This window comes from Myotis brandtii, unplaced genomic scaffold (genome assembly GCF_000412655.1).
Source record: "Myotis brandtii unplaced genomic scaffold, ASM41265v1 scaffold44, whole genome shotgun sequence".
Lineage (NCBI taxonomy): Eukaryota > Metazoa > Chordata > Mammalia > Chiroptera > Vespertilionidae > Myotis > Myotis brandtii.
The window spans coordinates 1392394-1413943 of record NW_005366833.1 but is presented as its reverse complement, the minus strand read 5'-3'; the positions used below and the strand labels follow the sequence as shown (position 1 = coordinate 1413943).

The 21550-nt window shown below is 35.7% G+C and overlaps 1 protein-coding gene across 35 annotated transcripts in view; it reads right to left on the bottom strand.

The window, feature by feature from the left end:
* The window catches only part of RFX3 (regulatory factor X, 3 (influences HLA class II expression)), a 276259-nt gene that overhangs the window by 21290 nt on the left and 233419 nt on the right, over positions 1-21550 (bottom strand). For all 35 annotated transcript variants that reach the window (XM_005874459.2, XM_014546293.1, XM_014546292.1 and 32 more), the window contains 4 exons: positions 18700-18797; positions 14931-15080; positions 7781-7989; positions 2590-2743 (listed from right to left, as the gene is read on the bottom strand). In XM_005874459.2, the coding sequence (XP_005874521.1) occupies positions 2590-2743; positions 7781-7989; positions 14931-15080; positions 18700-18797 (611 nt within the window). The remainder of the gene's footprint in view (positions 1-2589; positions 2744-7780; positions 7990-14930; positions 15081-18699; positions 18798-21550) is intronic.

Here is a 21550-nt window from a genome sequence, read left to right as displayed (position 1 = left end):
GGAGGCTGAGGTTTAATCAGAGTCAGGACCAGACCTTCTGCACCAAGGAAAGAGTTTGTTTCTTAACTAACAGAAGAGAAAGCTACTGAAGGGTTTAAGTGCAGGTAACACAATCAGCTTTATATTTTCATAAGCTGATACTGACTACTCTACGGGGTGGTAGTAAGGAGCAAACTTAGTAATTGGTTGGATATGGGAGACCAGATAGAAAGAATTGTGAAAGATGACATTCAGGTATCCAATATGATCACCAGGGAGGATTGTAGTATCATTTACAGATTGTAGTATCATTAGCAGACAGATCAAGAGTTTAATTTTATTAAGTGTACAACAGCGCTCAATAAATAGTGACAATTATTGTTTTGTGGTTGTTTTTACTGATGATTGAAAACCACTTGCTGTGATTAGGGGTAATGGTGATTTTTCAGGTGTTGCTCCCACTGTGTACACAGGTACTCTGGACTTGACATTTGCGAAGGGAAGTCACCTATGGGACTAAGAATGCAACTGAACCTCAACATGAAAAAACCTTTTTTTACCTTCAATCTGACTTCTAGGATAGCTTAATATAACACATGGATAAACAGAATTCTTTTTTCTTGAATTCCCTTCTTTTTCCAAGAATCAAGAAAGTTTAGATATGATATTATGGCCATGCCAACTGGTCTATCCAGGGCTAATGTATGTTTGAGGCATCAATGTTGTATGGGGAGATCAAAAGTATAAAATTAGCCTTAATTGGCCTAGGCTAAATAATGAATGAGCAAAGACAGCTCAAAGGATTTTCCTATAAGTTGGGTAAGGGGATAGTAAGCAAAGAAATCAAGAGGTGTACTTAGATCTTTGATCTTACAGAAAGTATTTCATACTTTATTTTATGACATAGATTCTTATTCATATTTTCACCTCCTTTAATAATCTGTCATACTTACAAATACTGTTTACACATAGTGGGGGAAAAAACTGCCTATTAGAATAGTTAGCAGTATCAACTATATAAGGCTATTTTCATTTTCATTCCGGTGAGTCAGCGCTGCCTGTACAAGCATATGAGAAGGCTGCTAAGTCTTCACACCTGGCTCATGACCACTGCCTTTGTTCCCTAGAGATGCCAGGAAAGCAAAGGCCAAGCATCAGGAGTGACCACATGCTGGTAATGAGAACCCTTGTTATCATTATCCTGATCATTCTATTAAATAAGTCCTGAAGCATATGAGGTGGATGGCAAATGTATGAAATATACCAGAAGGTATGTCTATTTCAGAAGTTTTGAGCCCTGAGTTGAGAAATTTTACAATACTTAATCTACACACCAACTGGGCATTTTGCAACCAGGCGTCTATAAAAGAACTAAGGAGAAAGAGGAACTAAGGGCACCATCAAGTCTCACACCTAAACAACTGGCATCATTTAAACACAAGCACCATTAATGAACATCATACAAACACACAGATCAGCATACATAGAGATTTTAAAGAAGAGGAATAGTTTAACCTACATTCTGAATGCTTAACATATACTTTATTTATATTAGAACACTTAGAGAGGTCCTTGAAGTATATTTTTAAACTTATACCTTTAATAGTATATTTATTAAACTAGGAAATGCATCTAATACACTTATTTTCACTTTTAAAATTTAAATAAGCACATATATGGAACTTCTTTATTGCTGTGGGTAATCTGTAATGTTGTCTTACCTGGTATAATCCTGCAAGACCTCAAGTACCCCAATTCAACACAACAAAATGAGCCGTGCTGAATCATTTGAGCATTTGCATTTATTCCTAATTATATTAACAAACCCTTGTTTATAGTAACTTCAGAGTTTTAGCTTTTAGACATTTGTTGGAAATAAGACATTTTGCTTGCTATCTAAAAATTCTAAAGAGGAGAGTTTTTTCTTCACATCTAGTCAGAAGCAAGGCTCTGAAAAATCTGACTGAGTATTCAAACCAGATCTCTACCACTTAGATATGTAATAATCTAATCTGTGTCTTAGCTTCCAACTTGAATCTCAGCTGCTCATCCGTAAAACAGGACAAAGTAGTACCTAACTCAAAGACTTGTGTTAAATGCTTTGTTGCATAGAAAAAACTTAGAACTGTGCCTGGCACATATAAGTGCCCCAAAATGTCAGCTATCATCATCATCATCATCATCATCTTCATCACTTTTGGATACTGGGAAAAAGAGTCTACAAAATACATTTAACTTTTCCCCTCTGCATTCTTAGTCCTTAGTTTTATCAGAAACATCAACCTTTCTTATTTTCCATTCAATTAGATTTTTTTTTTTAGTCCAGTGATTCTCAAACTTTTCTTTTACATAGGTACCATATAACAAATTCAAACATTCCAGGAACTTGCACATGACATAAGTTATAATTTTAGAATCCTCTGATTAAGAAAATATATATGAACAGAGGAATTTAAGGACCCCCTGAAACAAATCCACAGCCCCTCAGGGTCTAAGTCTTACTGGTTAGGAACCATAGCTTTAATCAATAATGAATATATTTAGATTATAATGTAATTCAGGTTCTTTTTTAAAAACCTCGTGGGTTATAGTTCTTTCAGCTTCTCTTACCTCGCCCATGACAGCTATGGGTGTTTCTCCTGTTGCCTGAGCAACACGATGTTCTACTAAGTAGAACATATACTCGTCGTAGAGTAGACGGATCAGGTGGAAGGAGCCAAAGCTAGCAGCACTGCGTAAGGTTAAGTCTCGAATAACCATTGAGCTGTTCCAAGAGAAAAGACAGATGCAGCCAATATTAGTGACGAGGATTAGAGTTCAACCTACTTTTTCTCTTAAAAGAAGAAGTTGGAGGTCTGAAAGATTGGTATGGCACACAACCTGCCATGCAATAATTTCATGATTAAAAGCAGTTGGCTCAACTCTTTGAAGCAGGGTGGTAAAAGAGGTAATCCTCACTGACACTTGCTTAGGTCTTTATTAGAGCTAGACAGGTTTTTATGGGAAAAGCCATTTTACTATCATAGGCAACTCTGATGATTCCACTGAACTCTCATATGGGTCAGAATTGAATATAAAATAGTTTTGAAAAGTTGACAACTCATCACCACCATAAGAAAAAGCAACTCAAAGTGAAAATCTTATTGATGGGTAAACATTGTGTTTCCACCTCTCAATGACAGTGACTTTGATGTACGCTTTGGGAAAAGATGTACTTGTGCCATACAAAGGTTACGAAACCTAAGCAATGTTCCAGATGTGGCAAAGTAGAATGTAGATGATCTTTACACTGATTTGTGCAAATTGGGGTGGAAGGCAAATTTATTGTGATTCCAGTTTCTTACTGATTTCCACTTAAATTAAGGTGATTTTCCATGAGAAGTGTAATAAAATCAATGAAGAAACGCATGACTTTGAGAAATGTGAACTTTTAATTTATAAAATATAAAACCAAAATATGAACAATATTAATAAAACTAGAGGCCCGATGCATGAAATTTGTGCAAGAGTAGGCCTTCTTCCCCCGGCTGCCGGCACCAGCTTCCCTTTGGCACCCGGGACCCAGGACCTGGGCTTCCCTCACAGCCCTGGCTTCATCCGGAAGGTTGTCAGGAAGGATGTCTGATCTAATTAGCATATTATGCTTTTATTATTATTGATACAAACAATAAACTTGATATTTAAATTGTAAATGAGTTTAAGATAAGCCAATCATTGGCTTGTCCATGCACTTCAAACTTCTTTAATATTTCTAATTAGAGTCAGGATGGAGTATGTGTAGGGTGTCGTGGTGTGTGTGTATGTGTGTGTTTATTGAATTTAGAGAAAGGAAGGGACAGAGGGAGGGAGAGAAAGAGACAGAGAGATATAGACAGACATAGAGATAGATTGGTTGCTTTCAGTGTGTGCCCCGACAGGGGATCAAACCCTCAACCCAGGTATGTGCCCTGACCGGGAATCAAACTGGCAACCTCCTTTTGGTGAAGAGGACGATGCTCCAATCAACTGAGCCACCCAGTCAGGGCAATACCTAGCTATCTTTTAAACAATACTGATAAGCATGCCATGAAATTATTGTCACATGTTTAGAACAGAATCAGTTGAGTTATATTATTAATGCCATGTCTACTTTATTCTCTCTGTGTTCGGCCTCTGCCCTACAAACCAAGTACTAAATGACACAATTAACAGTTTAATTAGAAACCTATTGTTTGATTCAGACTTCTATAAGACATGTTGCAAAATTTATTCCACTGAACTTCATGTTGCTAAGTTACCACAAATTCAACTCATTTTAAAATCATTAATAAATGTTAATTATTTTATAATGGCGAGAGATACCTTTGTGTATTTATCTTTATAATTCATGGTGTGGAAATGGAAACATTTGCTCTAACACATGATACTCAATCCACCTCTTTGTGTATTTGGGGATATAACACACCCTTCCTAAGAAGAAAGGTGAGAACATCACAACTGTGACCCCCTTGGGAACTCTCTTTTCTTCTAAAAATTTTATTTTTATTGATTTTATAGAGAGAGATGAAGGGAGGAAGGCAGGAAGGGAGGGAGGAAGGGAGAGAGGGATGGAGGGAACGAGGGGGGGGGGAGAGAGAGAAAGAGGGGGAGAGAGAGAGAAACATCAATTTGTTGTTCCGCTTTTTAATGCATTCATTGGTTGCTTCTTGTATGTGCCCTGACCGGGGCTCAAACCCACAACCTTGGTGTATCAGGATGACCCTCTAATAAATTGAGCTTCCTAGTCAGGGCCTGGACTGTCTTTTCAACAGTGATTACAGTTGATTCCAAAAGAGTGCTACTTTATGGAAGATTTATATATTGTCCAGTTGTAGTAAAGCTAGGTTCCCTGTGCCCCCTTTCAAATCACTATAAAAGCTATACATTTAATTCCTTAAAAATGGGATATTTGGTTATCTTGAGTTAATGCTGTGTTCTGTTATCCACAAAACACACAAGCTGAGAAATGGCCCACATAACTTCTCCATTTCTGCCCAAGAAAGACGGTGATTATTTTTTCTCCACCTCCCAGGGAGCTAACAGTAGCCATTTAAAGCCAGGTTAGGCAAGGAGAGATCCCCTATCCAGAAAAGAGGGTGTTTGCAGCCATTCATCAACTGCCAGCTGATATCATGATTGCCTGCCAGTCCATTTCTATATTCGTATGCATGTAAATAGACACACAGAATTTTAGAAATTGTAAGATTAACTGGCTTCAGAAATTGAGAGTCTGTATAAGTGACTGCCAAATTCTTATCACAATGCCAAAAACTTAAAAAAATAGCTGCAATTCTGTTTCTCTGATAGTTTGTGAATGCAGTGTTCATTACTCAATATGTTCTAATGCCTTAGTAAAAAGCAGTTCAGATTCTAAAGGCTTTTAGGTTTTTAAGCTATTGACTTTGCCTACCAGCAGGAGGTATGCATCTGTCAGAATATGCCTTCCCTTCTGTGGCCTTGCACTGTACGCCTTCAAGTCTTTTTGAAATGAAAATAATAACCATAATAGTGCCTAATAATAACAAGCCAATTATCTCCAACTCAGGGAGGACAGAGGGCAGGCAAGTGATGATCTGGGTTTGTGTATCTGTGAGAACAAAAATACAAGTAAGTAATTTTCTCTTTTCAACATACCTGCAACACATCTCTGTGGAGACAAAGGCTCCAGGGGTATATTTCTAAAATGCTATCAACTAAATATAGTAAAAATAAAAACCTCCAGGAAGAAGTAAGGGCAGGCCTGACACAACATCATCAGAAAGCAGTGAAAAGGGAAAAAAAACCTTGCTTTTTCTGATATAGAGGATGTACTCTGCTTTTGGTCATTTGGGTTTTGGAATAATCAGCTAGTAGAATTTCTGTTTCATCAATCATTCATGAAGCACATATAGCATCTATTTAATTTTCTGGAGAAAAATGGATGAATAACAATTCAACTTGCAAGAAAATAGAAAAATACATGAAATCTTAAGAAATATTCCCAAATTAAAAATTTGATTTCTAAATTACTGCTACTTTGAGAACACTGTGACGCTGTTTTCTAAATCTTCCCCATATATCCAGAGGAGATTCTAAATCAAGCATAGGCTTTTCTGAAGCATACCAGCGGGTCACAGTCAGACAGCATCTTCATAAGGTGCTTCTCAAATCATGTGGGCCACAGGTATTAGGTATGAGAGACAGATCTGTGGAATTATTTCATTCCAAAACCAAAAACAAAATAACATGAAACTGGCAAGCTTTCTTTCACTGCATTTGAACCTTTGCTAGACACTATTCTTACATCCTGAAAATAGTTTTCTAATTTAACTCTTAACTGAACATATATAGTACATCTGCAGCTCTACTTTAAGAAATAAGAATTGGACCAAATCGGCTAAGAAAGCAAGTCACTTACAATAAAAACCAAAGCAAGTACCATCATAATGAAAAGATATTTTTATAAGGGTGATCAAAACAAGATGAAATTCTATAGTCTGGCCTTACTGGGTTCATGAGCCCTACTAGTTCCTAAACTCTGTTACTTCTCCATAGACCTCCTCTCCTCACAGCCAGCTTTGGACTCACAGCTGGTGTCTAGATAATAACCTCGGTGTACCCACAGCCACAGTCAGCGGTATATCCTGTGGTCACTACTTTCTGATACGATACTCGAATGGCTGTATAGGATCAAAATTAGGAACCTGCCCAAACCTCAAAGTATATATGGTTTTTAGGCCCAAGTCAATGGGGTTACCTTTATCTAAAGAAGCAAAGAAATGAACCCACCTTAAGAACAAATGCCAGGGTCAAAAATATAGCTGATCTAACTTATGAAATGGAACTTCATCTGTCAATCCCATCCCAAGTATAAAAGGTATTATGCCATCTTAGGCTCTGTTTTAAACCCCTGGGGCAGACCTATGGTCAACAGCTTATACCAACATTTGATATCATATATCAAGTAATCTGAAAGCCTTTCTCTTCCAGGGTTCTTCTATGTCTACAAAAATATACATTTATATCAATATTATTTCAGTCAAAAAGTGATACATTTTGTACTGTCTACTAGATTATTGGATATTAAACTAGCTATGCATTAGAATCACCAGAAATAAGCTTTTAAAGAAAGAATTTCTGATTTATTCCTCATCATTACTCCCTAACCATCAAGATTTTAATCTAGTAGGTTTGGGAGGTATGTAGATTTTTTTTACACTAATTCTGATGTGCAGCTAGGTTTGAAAACAGTTGTAATTGATCAATAAGAATTTAACTAGATGGTTTTGAGCATGCATTAGAATCACCAGGACAACATTAAAAAATGCACAGATTGTTGGGCCTCACCTCTGCAGTTTCTGATTTAAAGAGATTTGGGGGAGGGGACCTGAGAATTTGTATTTCTAACATGTTCTGAGCCATAGTGATGCCACTGGTCTCTGAGAATCACTGAAGCAGAGAATAGAAAGAAGTGGTGGTAAGGCCTCAAGAAAGAAGCCTATATAATGTCTGTTTGCCAGAGGGAGGACTGTAGCCCCTTTCTTGCTGTTGCTAAACACATTCTCTAGGCTGGAGTCTTGGGTGTTCCCATCTGAGAACTCTAGGGCTCTGAGAAGAGGCTTTTTGCTCCTAGCAGACAGCTGAGTGTCATAAGCCTCCTGGTATAATTCCATAAAGTTGCAATCAATGAATTGAGTTTCTACAAATTAAAGTCTTCACTTATTTATTTTGTCTGAGAAGTGTGTACATTACACACATATTTGTAGACTATGAACAATAAAGCTTAGTGAAAATTGAGATGTACCTGTAGAAAGACCATTTTAGCAGAAACTGCCTGGCGGCTTTTGGAAAACTGGGCCTCCCTTCGTAGGGTTTCAGGGCTTGCATCATCACGTTGTCCAGCCATGCGGCCCACTGCTCCAGGGTGCTCTGCTGCTGGAGAGTCATCTTGAAGTCTGTTTCTAGTCTCTGAACCATGTTGTCATCACACTGGCACACCCAGGAAGCCTGCTCCTGGGACAGTACACACAAAGCAAAAGAAAAGTTCAACACAATATCTTTTCATTGAATGGCAGCACACAAACCATATGCACGAATGGGAAATTATTTAAATGAATTAAGAGAATGAATGACTACTTACCTGTCAGTTGTTAAGGAAACTAACATCGCCTATGTGCATGAAAAAGGGATGTGACATAAAAGAAGGACTTGGATTTTCTACATGACCTATTCTGTATGGAAGACAACCACCTATAACTGAAGAACAATCGAAGCCTGAACCTACAGGATGCAAGGTCTTTCACTCTATTCAGTTTTTATGCTGCCTTCCAAAGTGCTCTTTTCCCCCTGCTACCAATCAAATAAAACTTTAAAGCCAATTCATCTGAGAAGATTTAAGCAGTGGTTCTCAACCTTCCTAATGCCGCGACCCTATAATACAGTTCCTCATGTTGTGGTGACCCCCAACCATAAAATTATTTTCGTTGCTACTTCATAACTGTAATTTTGCTACTGTTATGAATCGTAATGTAAATATCTGATATGCAGGATGTATTTTCATTGTTCGCGACCCACAGGTTTAGAACCGCTGATAGAGTAACTCAGACGGACAGATTCGATTGGCCAAAAGTGGTCTTTCAGGATGAAAACAGAAACAAACACTGAATAGTACTAGATAGAAGCATGTGCTGTATGAGTTTTATAAATGGGAAGCCAATCTCCAGAGTGGTCAAGGCAAGGCTATGAATGCAAATTAATCTACAGAACTGAGAACAACAAAAATACTTTTGAGAAAATGTGGATATGCTAACTTCCAAGAAACAACTCCTACAGCTTTCCTTCTGGTTATAACTGGGAAGTTTCATGTTTGGTGAGAGCAATGAAACAGGAACTTTTAAGGCTACTTTTCAGTGGTTACCATAAGTTCTATAATGTTTCCAATGCCTTTTAAGATTACTAAAAGCACGTATATTCTCATGGCCAGAGTGTAATTATTTCATAATATAATAATCGACTGAGAGAAAGATGACATGGATTTTATGTAGGGCTTGAATTGATTAAATTGGACTCAAGCAATTCATTTAATTTCAGTGGCCTCATTTTCCCCAAACATACAATTAGAGAAATGAAATGTGACAGTAATTTTTAAGGTGGGTTCATGTGTCCAGATAATATTTTCAAGATAGGTTTTTGTGGAGGGGAAACTGTAAAGGTCCTAATTCTATACCTAAAAATTGTGAATATGTGTGTATTCTTCTATAAAGTGTGTCTATAGCTTTCATTCTATCTACTCTCAAAGGACAAGTTCATTCAAATCAACAATTTCAACTAAATAAATCCCTAATCTGCACTCACTGGTTCCACCGTTGCTCCTGATCCTATAAACTTCACCTATTCAAGAGACATTTCAACAGGGAGGTGCTTCAGAGACAAAATGCCAAACTTCATTCACTTTATTTCCCCAGGGAAATCTATAGTTTCTTCTATATTTCCAGCTGATGATACCATCTACTACCTTTCTTTGTCTTATGTAATTACTCATAAACACTTTCAGATTTTACTTCCTAAATACCACTTTTAAATATTTTAAGTACATTAAAATGTGACAATAGAAAAATAACAAATACAAATAATAAAAAATATTAAGAATACCTAAATGCCAACATAAAGAGATAACTACAGCATGCTACTGTGTATACCTTTTCAATTTTTTCACATGTCATATGAATATGCATGTATGTATATGCATATATAAATATTTAAAATAGGATTATATGACACATTCTGCTAGATATTCTGCCTAGTTTCACTTAACTATATATGATAACCATCTTTCCACTTTGGCAAATATAGAGCTATATTTAATGTTCAATGATTAAATTTGCTTCAATACATGAATATAGCATTGTTAACATAACCAATTCCATACAACTAGACATTTCTGTTCATTACAATTTTTTACTAGTAGGAATAATACCAGAATTAGCAATCTTGTAACTATATCATTGCTTTTTTTTGCACTTCTTTCTGTATGACAGAATAATAAAATAGTTATAATACTTCAAAATATAATGTCAAATAACTCCCAGAAATGATATATCAATTTAAGAGTTCAGGAGAATACCCAGGGAAGTATTGTGGCCATAAAGAAAGGACAGAGGAGGTTGTTTTGGTTTTTTTAAATTAATGTCTAAACATTTTTTTGTTGTGGTAAAATAACACATCAAATTTATCATCTTAACATTTTTTAGTGTCTAGTATAGGAGTGTGAACTATATGTCCTTATTATGCAATCTATCTTTAATATTTTTCATTTTGAAAAAAATAAAACTTTATACTCATTATAGGGGACCTTATTTTTATGTGTTTGTGCACTGATAATTGAGAGGAGGAACTTATTGGTACTCCAGAAGAATTTCATTTAATTTCTTACTATAAATTCAAACTCACTAATTCCTTTAGTAGTTAGTTTTTGCCATGAAAAATAATAATCTAAAACCAAACTTAGAGAAGTAAAGTCAGAGGACATTATTGTGGCTTTTCAAACTACTTTATAATGTACTTCATTTTGCTACTCTCAAGACTGAAAATTTAATAATGGTAGAATATATTGTAAACATTCCCTTCTGAAAGGAATTTGGATATTTCAGTTCTATAGTCAGTAGTTTTAAAATCATATTAAAAAAAATCTTATTGTTGAAAGTATTACATGTGTCCTCTTACCCCCCATTGACCTCTTCTAGACCACCCCCACCTAGTGTCTGTGTCCATGGATGTATGCATATATGCATATTAGTTCTTTGGTTGATCTCTTCCCACTCCCCCACCCACCCTCACCTTGCCTCTGAGATTCCACAGTCTGTTCCATGCTTGTGAAATAAATATATGCAATAGTTAGGTTATTGGGTCAACCCACGGAAACCTACTTAGCCCACAATGTAGATGGAAAACTATCATTTACACACAAAATATTAGAAAATAATACCATTGTAATGCTATCAATTAAATAAAACAAAAAACAATGATACTGCAATAGAAAAATTATCCTGAGGAAAAGAAAACTTAACTAGAGAATTTTGAAGTGGTGAAAGATATATGAATATCCAGAAAGAAACTTTTTAATACATTCAAGCTCTCAGAGTATGATAGTATTGACCCTTATATGTAATTTCACCGACTTAAATTCAAGTTTCCTTATTAAAAGAGCATCACCCTTATATGGGTCAGTCTTACTTAGGTTAACCTTGTAGGGGCAGGGCAACTTCCAAATGAAGAGGAGGGGGTGATAGAGGTGGAACGGTAGGCGGTGGACTGGGAAAACCAGAACTGAGAAAATCAGGCAAAAGTTGGAGCAGAAAAGGAAAGAATGAAGGAAGTTAAAGATCGAATATGCTACCTATAGAAAGAGATTATTCATTAAAATGAAAAGAGGTGTGAGACATAATATGTAGGGGGAAAGGAAGGGTATACCAATGTGTCCATGATCTTCTAAGGAAAAGCAAGATTATTTGGTGGATAAGTGTCCTGTTTTGTTTTTTAAATATGTTTTTACTGGTTTTAGAGAGAGAAGAAGGATTAGGAGAGAGAGAGAAACATCGATGTGAGAGCAACAGTTCCATACGCTGCCTCCTGCACACCGCCTACTGGGGATCCAGCCTGCCCTGGCTGGGAATGGAACCAGCCACCTTTCAGTGCACTGGATGGCGCCCACGAGCGGAGACACCCAGCCAGAACAGAGGATAGGTATTTAATCATACAGGTTTCAGTACAAATAACTGTCATGTGGGCAGAGGAAAACTTGGTAGCTGAAAACAGAGGAAGGGGAAAGGTAGCCTCAAAGCTGGTGGGTGGAGAATGAGTAATAGAGTAGATACATAATCGACCATTTATAAGCAAAGGTGTTCTCAAGGTTGTTGTTTATACCCTGAAAGAACTCATTTCTGTAAATACTTCATAGGATTGCAGGCATTACAAATACACATATAAAAATAATGTTAACAGGAAATTTAAAATCTCAGATATTATTGGGAATCATTCATTTATTTTCTGTGATTGAACTTAAATTACTTTTTGAAACTAGAAGTTGCCTAACTACTTCAACTTTTCTAAAGATACTTTTAAAGGAAGACTTAAGAATGAATGAAGATTTGAAATAAACAATAGAGAATAAATTTTAAGGCAATATAAACTTCTTATATTTTCACTGAAATTAGTTAACATAAATTCTATTGAAATATATATAAAGCTAATGGCTTTGTAAACCAGAGAGTTTCATCTGGTAAAGGTAATACATTTGCATGTGTGTATAAATTTATGTTTGTATATAGAGAAATTGATAAATATATAGAAAGATTAAAAAAAAACTTTATATACATCCCCCTGGCTGGTGTGGCTCAGATGGCTGGAGCATAGTCCAGGAGATAGCAGGTTTGATTCCTGGTCAGGGCACAGACCCAGGTTGTGGGTTCGATCCCAGGCAGGGCACGTGCAGGAGGCAACCAATCGATGTTTCTCTCTCTCATAGATGTTTTTCTCTTCCTCTCTCTCTCTCTCAAATCAATTTTCAAAAAAGTTAAAAAAAACTTTATATACATCATAAGTTTGAGCCCAATTCATGAAAGTCAGAAAGAACAGCTAGATTACTATATCCTAAAATGAATGAAGCCCAGTATTAATTTTTAATATATTTTAAATGATAAAACCAGACCAGAACTGCATATTAAAATTTCTAGGAAATTGAGTAATTAATAGTTTGTTTTAAGCAATTATTTTAAACAGTTTTGAGATACAATTCATGTCATACAATGTCACTCATTTAAAGTATACAGTTCAATGGCTTTTATTATATGCACAGAATTGTGTATCCATCACTATAGTCAATTTTAGAAATGTTTTCATTTCTTCAAAAAGAAACCCCACACCGCTAATCTGTCACTTTCCAATGCCCAGTTACCAGACCTAGGCAACAACTAATCTATTTTATATATATATAAAGTAGATATATACAATATGTGGTCCTTTGTGCCTGACTTCTTTCACCTAGCATAATGTTTTTAAGGATCATCCATGTTGTAGCATCTATCAGAACTTCATTTTGTCTTACTGCCCAATAATATTTCATGTGTGAAGATACCACATTTTGTTGACACATTCATTAGTTAATGGACATTTGGGTTGCTTATACTTTGATGTAGCTAATATGAATAATGCTGCTATGGACATTCATGTACAAGTTTTTATGTGGACATGCTTTAATATCTTGTGGTATACACCTAAGAATAAACTGGTGAGTCATATAGTAACTCTATGTTCAAACTGCCAGGCTGTTTTCCAAAGTGGCTATAGCATTTTAATTTTACATTTCAATCAGTAGTGTATGAGGGTTCCAATTTCACCCCATCCTCACCAACACTTATGATCTGTCTTTTTTATTACACCCGTTCTAGTGTGTGTGAAGTAGCATCTCAGTGTGGTTTTGATTTTCATCATTCTGGTAGATAATTATGCTGAGTATCCTTTCAGGTGCTTATTGGCTATTTGTATATCTTTTTTTGAGAAATGTCTATTCAGATCTTTGCTCATTCATTTTTAAACTAGGTTATCTTTTTATTATTGGGTTGAAATAGCTCTTTATATGATTCTAGATACAATTTTTATCAGATACATGATTTATAAAAATATTCTCAATTCTATGAGTTGCCATTTCATTGTCTTGATGGTCTCTTTTGAAGAACAAAAGCTTTTAACTTTGATTATGTTTAGTTTATGTATTTTTTATTTTATTATTTCTATTATTAGTAATGGCAGTTTTTATATGGCAACAATTTGCTTTATTACTTTAGTGTTTGAAGTGAACTATATGTTGGAATTCCATAATAATATTCCTAAATTAGCTATTTTTTAACTGTAATTTAAAGTAAAAGTGAGTAGTTTGATCACAAGTTTCAAATATATATTTTTTATTTGGATGATCAAAATAGTCAAACATTACACCTAATTCTTTTCAAATGAACAAATACTTAATAGACACCTATAGTAAACTCTGAAATAGGGTCATTCTGAGTTCTTTCAAGATGGGGCACTATTAAGAACAAAAATCTCTTGTGTGTTACAGTACAAAGGGTTTTGGATATTACTAAATATATAAACCACTAGAGGCCCAGTGCAGAAAATTCGTGCACTTGCGAGGGGGGGCCCTCAGCCCAGATTGCGAGAGGGCACAGGCCAGGCCGAGGGACCCCACTGGTGCACTATCGGGGCTGGGGAGGGACGTCGGAGGTCGGCCAGCCTGGGAGGGACCGTGGGAGGGCTCCAGGGTGTGTCTGGCCCGTCTCACTCAGTCCCGACTGGCTGGACCCCATCAGCAAGCTAACCTACTGGTCGGAGCATCTGCCCCTTGGTGGTCAGTGCATGTCATAACAACTGGTTGACCGTTCGACTGTCTGCCCCCTAGTGGTCAGTGCATATCATAGCGAGCAATTGAGTGGCCTTAGCATATCATTAGCATATTACCCTTTGATTGGTTGAATGGCTGACGGGACACTTAGCATATTAGGCTTTTATTATATAGCACAACGTAAGATAGGTGTTATAAAGTGGGGAAAGTAAAACCCAGAGCAGTTAAGTAACTTGCCTAAGATCCCACAGTAAGGAGATGGAATAATTTAACCTCTTGCCTATTTAACGTCAATGACTGTGATGGTCCTTAGCCCATTAACCATTCAGGAAACCCTGGTGACACAGGTTGTGTCTAGTACTATAAATCTTAGTGGGCTTGAACCACAAAACAGAGGAGCAGTAAAGTCATAACTGAGTAAAACTCCCTTCTTTCAGGTGTTGTGGAGATGCTGCCTGTGTATTGATGTAACTTTAAAAAGAAATATGATGATCCTAATTAAGAAGAAAAAATTAAGTGTCTTCTCTTCAAAAACACACTTTGCAAGAACACAGAGTACCTGGACATTGGCAAAGTCGACACGGTTGAGGTCATTGAGCATCTGGTTAATCTGAGATGTGTTTTGAAGCACTGCACGAGCTGCCTGGGCCAGGTGATTGAGCGACGTGTATCTTCGCAGAGTCTGGGCAAAGGCACTTACAGCGGCAACCTGTAGAGAATCAATTAAAATGGGATTCTTTTTTTCCTTCTAGTAACAGAAACCACTGCACATGCTCAAATCTTTATTCCCTTGCCAAATTTTAAATGCTTCCCTCTGATACTTATTTCACATTCATTTGGTGAGAGAGCTTACTTGTAAATTACAGCATTGAAATCTCTAAACCAAGTATTATTTTCTTTTGAGTGGGTTGAGGTCAAGACTAAAACAAATTCCCACATTCTTTGACATCTGAGTGCAGAATTAATTAAACCAGTCTTACAAATAACTACTCATCCATGGCAAGAAATGACTTTCTCTGGGGAAGCAGAAAAAATATTGATTTTCTTTTTTTCCCCCCTACTCTCTGTAGGACAGTCAACTATAAACTTGGCAAATAATTTTTTTTAACTTGGAAAAGCAAACTAGAGAGTCCCACTTTTTAAAATGGATAAAAATATATACTTTCCAGAGGAATGTCATTCATATTCACTCTTACTACCCTTTATTTTATAGAAATGGGTAATTTTGAGGTAAAACAAAAGAATTCATAGCCTTTATTAGCAACTCTGTAGCTAACAAACTTATCAGATACAGGCAATAAGAACTCTTTTCCAGAATATAAATTTCTGTAAAAGGGCTAGTCAGGAAATCTCCATTTGCCCTTCAAAATCTATTTCCCATCCTTATTGTTGCTGCTCTGTGCTCAGGAAGATTGTCCTGAATGTACTTTAGTAACCACCTCCCTTACACCATGGCTTCCATTTGGCTTCCAATGATGGGCACTGGCAAAAGACTGAAAGATGGGAATAGAGTCAATAATTATTTATTCCCCCGCAATTTCTGTTCTCTCCCTATTTTGGCAGAGACTGTTTTCCGTTTCTATGACCACAGTTCTGTAGCAAGAAGAGTATCTTAATGTCATGACTTTCACCTCTTTCCCTTCTAGATGTAGGCATGTTCAGGACTTCTCACTATTTTTTTAAAATATATTTTATTGATTTTTTACAGAGAGGAAGGGAGAGCGATAGAGAGTTAGAAACATCGATGAGAGAGAAACATCGATCAGCTGCCTCTTGCACACTCCCCACTGGGGATGTGCCCGCAACCAAGGTACATGCCCTTGACCAGAATCTAACCCGGGACCCTTGAGTCTGCAGGCCGATGCTCTATCCACTGAGCCAAACCGGTTAGGGCAGGACTTCTCACTATTGCTACTCCTGAGGTACTTTACCATTCCTTTTCTTAACTCTGTTCACACCTTTGGAAGTAAACCCTTCTTAAACCCTCTTCAATTATTTTCCCCTTCAGATAGACCAGTGGTCGGCAAACTCATTAAGTCAACAGAGCCAAATATCAACAGTACGATTGAAATTTCTTTTGAGAGCCAAATTTTTTAAACTTAAACTATATAGGTAGGTACATTGTTATTAACTTAATTAGGGTACTCCTAAGCTGGCCTTTGCTAAAAACATACTCAATCTGATTGAGGTACGTTCGCTGAGATCGACCCCTTCCAACTCTCCCATCCACACTCGTCTTGTATACTTGTTTCGTCTATCTCCTTTCCGAAAACCGACTTCTGCGCATGGGCCACGAAGTTTCAATTGCACTGTACATGCGCGCCCGCACTCAAGGGGCCAAAGAGCCGCATGTGGCTCGCGAGCCGTGGTTTGCCGACCACTGAGATAGACCATTTGTCTCCTGCTGCAAACCTGAATGAACCAGGTTACAATGAAAGAGATTAAAGATAATGCAAAAAAAAAGTCTAGATAAATATCTAAATCTCAGAACTCTTATAGAAACTTCTAACATGCACAGTAGATCTAATGAGCATTTACACATATTTATAGGAAAGTATGGCATGGCATTAAATCGCTATGGGTATAGAAGAAACAACTGGGTGAATGATAGAAGGTGTTCACAGGTCAAAGGATGCTCTATTTTGATAATGAGATTTATAGGACTATGTGGATCTTTGGGGAAGTTCACATGTCCTCACAAAAAAAAAAAAGAGATCTTACAATTTCCCCCCCATTTCTGTAGTTTATATTAATCAAGTACATACTATATATATGTCAGGCACTGTGTTAAGTGCCTCTAATATATTACCTTGTTCAATTCTCATAACCATCCTACTAAAAACATATTATGAGTTAAACAGGTTAAGTAGTTTGTTCAAGGTTACAAAGAAACTATATTACAGTGATTGGATATGTATGAACCCAGGTGTTTTGATAACAATGGCCAGTTATAATCTCACTATTCTGTTCCCTTTGTCAGGGTAGATTGTCTTCATTAATTGAGTATTCAGCTAAAAAAATGCTACACATTAGTGAGAGAGAAATAGCAGAAGGTACCCTCCACTGAGGTAAATCAAATCAAATCTGGAGATCAATGAAATGACCAATACTGCAGCTAGATTTCTACCACATCCTTTGATGACACTGGGTAGGGAGTTGCTTTCAGCTGTTTGACATACTGTTATGAACAGGATTGACTTCCCAAGTTGGAAAACATTCCTCTGGCCATCATAATCAAGTAGCACCCTCTTTGTTTTCCCACCTCGATGTGGTACTCTAGAACAGCATTGCCATGGAGCACTTTCTACAATGACGAAAATGCTACATACATGATGCCAAATACGGTACCCACTATCTACATGATGCTATGGAGCACTTGAAATGTAGTTAGTATGACTGAGAAACTAAATTTAAATTTAAAATTCAATAACCAAATGTGGCTACCCCTACTGTATTGACAGCATATTCTAAAGTAAAAATCTAAGGTGAAATATCAATGAAATGTTTTTTTCTATATGTTTAGAATTAGAAAGTATTATTGTGAAACTTCAGTCAAAATAGGAAGAACTGGGAGCTACTTGTATTCCTAAATGAATTTGTCAGCTGCAAGAGCTGCAATCTATCAAGTATAGCCCCAAGTTCAAAGATAATGTATGTTCTTGGAGTATGATAGTGGATATAGTCATTGACAAAAATCCAGAAGTGTAATTTTTGGTATCAAAGTTTAGACAAAATTAGTTCAATCCTGTCATGGGGGCATGTTCACAGATGAACCTAAAGTGACACATTTAGTAAGGGACAAAGTGGAGACTAGAATTCATATTTCTAGATAAATAATGAGATAATTGTTCACTTTAAGAAGTGATTACTTGATTTACAAAAGCACTCTCCAGCATTTAAAAAATATACCAAAAACATCCTAAAAAATGTAAAAGAATATCAATTTACATGAACTTTTCACAACACAATGAGCATAGATGGGGACTTAAAGAGTCTAAAAATCCTTTAAATGGGAACTATTTGAACATTCTAGGCTATTCTTAATTTAATATTTGAAATTAAGCAATCTGAAATATACACTTTAAAAAGGGCTTATAAATACACATTTAAAATGCTTCTCTAGTCTTTTGAAAGGATTATTATTAAACATATCTTGTGCAAGTTCTTTATCACATTGTTATAAAATACAAATATAAAATCAATTTTAAAATTGTATATGTTATATTATCAACATTTTACATAGTGCTATTTCATAGGGCACATATAAAACTCATAGTCCAGAATAATTTCCTAAACACAAAAGAATATGCAAAGATATAAAAGTATACCTTGGTTTGTATCATTCTCTGTGGAATATTGTTCATGGCATTGGAAAGCCAACCTTCAAGGCTTTTTGCAAAATTTCGAATGGCTTGGGTCAAGGCACCTAAATGTTAAAGAATAAAGGCAAAATGAAAAAGATACAAAAGAACATTAATCTGTAAGCTAAATTAAGGGAAAACATGCATACACGGCACATGAAATTGCACAGAACTTATATTGTCTTCACTGATGACATTATTTAACATTATTCCTAACCTTGAAAGAGTTTGAGAATTATATTTTGGGGGCTTTGTTTTTCCTTGCAAAGCGATTTTGTTCACAGATACTAATGCTACTTAGTTGGGAAATGAAAACATTCAAACATTGTTACTTATAACAACATATACCAGTTGTGAATTTTCTATCTTAGACAAACACTTTTTATTTACAGCTCTGTGCTCAAAGCTATTTTCCTTTACAAGTTCTTCATCTTGATTTTTCAAGTTCTTAACCTATTTTCCTTTTTTTTTAGTTAAAAAGAGGATCATGCAAAGCTTTCTCTCTTTTTCTAAGCCTCTATTTACATGAACATGCCACATATACCAGTTGTGAATTTTCTATCTTAGACAAACACTTTTTATTTACAGCTCTGTGCTCAAAGCTATTTTCCTTTACAAGTTCTTCATCTTGATTTTTCAAGTTCTTAACCTATTTTCCTTTTTTTTTTAGTTAAAAAGAGGATCATGCAAAGCTTTCTCTCTTTTTCTAAGCCTCTATTTACATTAGAACATGCCAGCTAGAGTAGTTTTCTCTCACTCTTGTTGAAAAATAAGGTAAAAATTCACATGGCCTAACTTGAAATTTTGGATAACTATTCTCCATTTCACTTGGCAGGTAGAGATAAAAGATCAGTGTGATAAAATTACTGTCACAAAGACCAATATTCTTAAGATATTCCTAAATTAGTCCAGTCCATACTTTTCACACATCTGTTAAAACCTGAAATAGGGGTAGGTTCCATGAGAGTGGCTTTTCATGGTGGCCATAAAGCGATTGGAAGCATCTTCAATGATCAGGGGTGACTGACTATTTTACAAGAAGGGATCTGTTTACTGAGATTGCTGCTTAAGAGAAGACAGAATTCTTCTCTTGTTCAACAAGTAATTCAGTCAATAGCATTTCCCTTCATCTGTGCCAAAGTGGAGGGAGCAGCTTTAGACACTTACTAAATATTTGAGGCATTCACAGTTAAGTCTTTGTGGGTTCCCTATCGTATGGGTAAGGTATTACAACCGGTAGTCTACTGTAAGAAACAGAGAAGTTACATGTTTGTCCAAGGCTCCCCAAAATATTAACATTAATGATGAGATTAAGTTTCTCGGTTTTTCTCTTTGTGCTCAAATGAATCTGACATGCTTCTCTATTACTTTTGTTAAAGCGCAGTTAGACAATTACTTAAGTTACTTGCAAATGATATAAATATTACTAATCCAATAATAAAAACAACTATTTTTAGACAATGACTTATTTAACTGGTCAAATGACAAAAGAGAAACTGAAATGGCTAATTTTTTATTAGCAAAAACACTTGAGAAGTGCAGACCATGAGAATCATCTATTGGAAACACTGAGTTGGAAATTTGAGAACTAATCTTTTGAAATTTCCAAAGCTTCCCACTTTAGCCCCAAAAAAAAAGAGACATAAAAGTATTTTCCTGCTGCATTATGTACTAGAATCATGAAGGACAGGCATGAATGGACATGAAAAAGAGTGAAAATTAACGACGCTTTTTGAAACTCAGTAAAAGTTTTTGCAAGATTCAATTTGGCTATCTGTATTTGGCATTTTTCTAAAATTAGTATGTAACAATTATTTAATCTAAAAAAACCAAGACCCAGGAAAAGTTACTTTAAAACATTAATGAGTTTTACCTAGACAAATCTGATGCGAGGGAGATTATAAAAGATATATTTGTATATCAGATGATTTTTAGTTTTTACTTTTTTTATACTAAATGACATTTTGGGCCATCTTTAAATAGACCTAAAAATTGTACATTTAAGTATTACCAGTTGAGTTCTTAAACAATTCTTTGCACTTAACTTTTTCTTCATTTTCAGATAAATGTATTTTAGAATATAGTAGCTTCAAGCTGACTTTAAATTAGTATGAGATGCAGACTATTTTTTGGCTAAAAAAAGGAATCCCATCTGGACAGTAAATGGTAGAGTGAAGTACTAGTAGCAACAAAATAACAATTTTTAAAATAAAGTTACGTTTTCTCTCTCTATGGTTCCTGTCAGATCAAATTGTGCACATTAACTTTGACAACTGTTCTCATGAATGGATGTTTGAAATTTAAAATCTATTGCAAAGCAACTTGTTTCAACCCACTCATGATTAATATTAAGATGCATACAATCAGAAGATAGCCATCTAAACTCTATTTTAAGCTTTTTTTTAAGTCTTGTTATAGAATGGGAATTAAATTTCCAAATTTACTTGGCGCATTAATGTATCCTGTAATTTCAGAGAAACTATGAAACTATACTTATGTAAAATTCCTGAAGTTGAGTTGTCTGCTGAATGTAGAGACAAAGTACTTGACAGAATAAACTGGTTTTTAAATCACAATTTAAAAACAAAGGTCAAATGTATTCTGTATTTAAATGGTGGGGCTTACAGTTAACTAAAACTGATGCATGATTTAAGTTAGGAAACTGGAATTTATAAGTTAAAGTCTTGTGAGGCTAACATGGAAATTTAAGATTTTAGAGTTATTTCAAGAATATTGATGTTGTTGATTTGCCTCAAAAAAGAAAGTGCTCACTGACATCTCTTCTTATATCTCATGAGAGAAATTATATGTGGGTGGG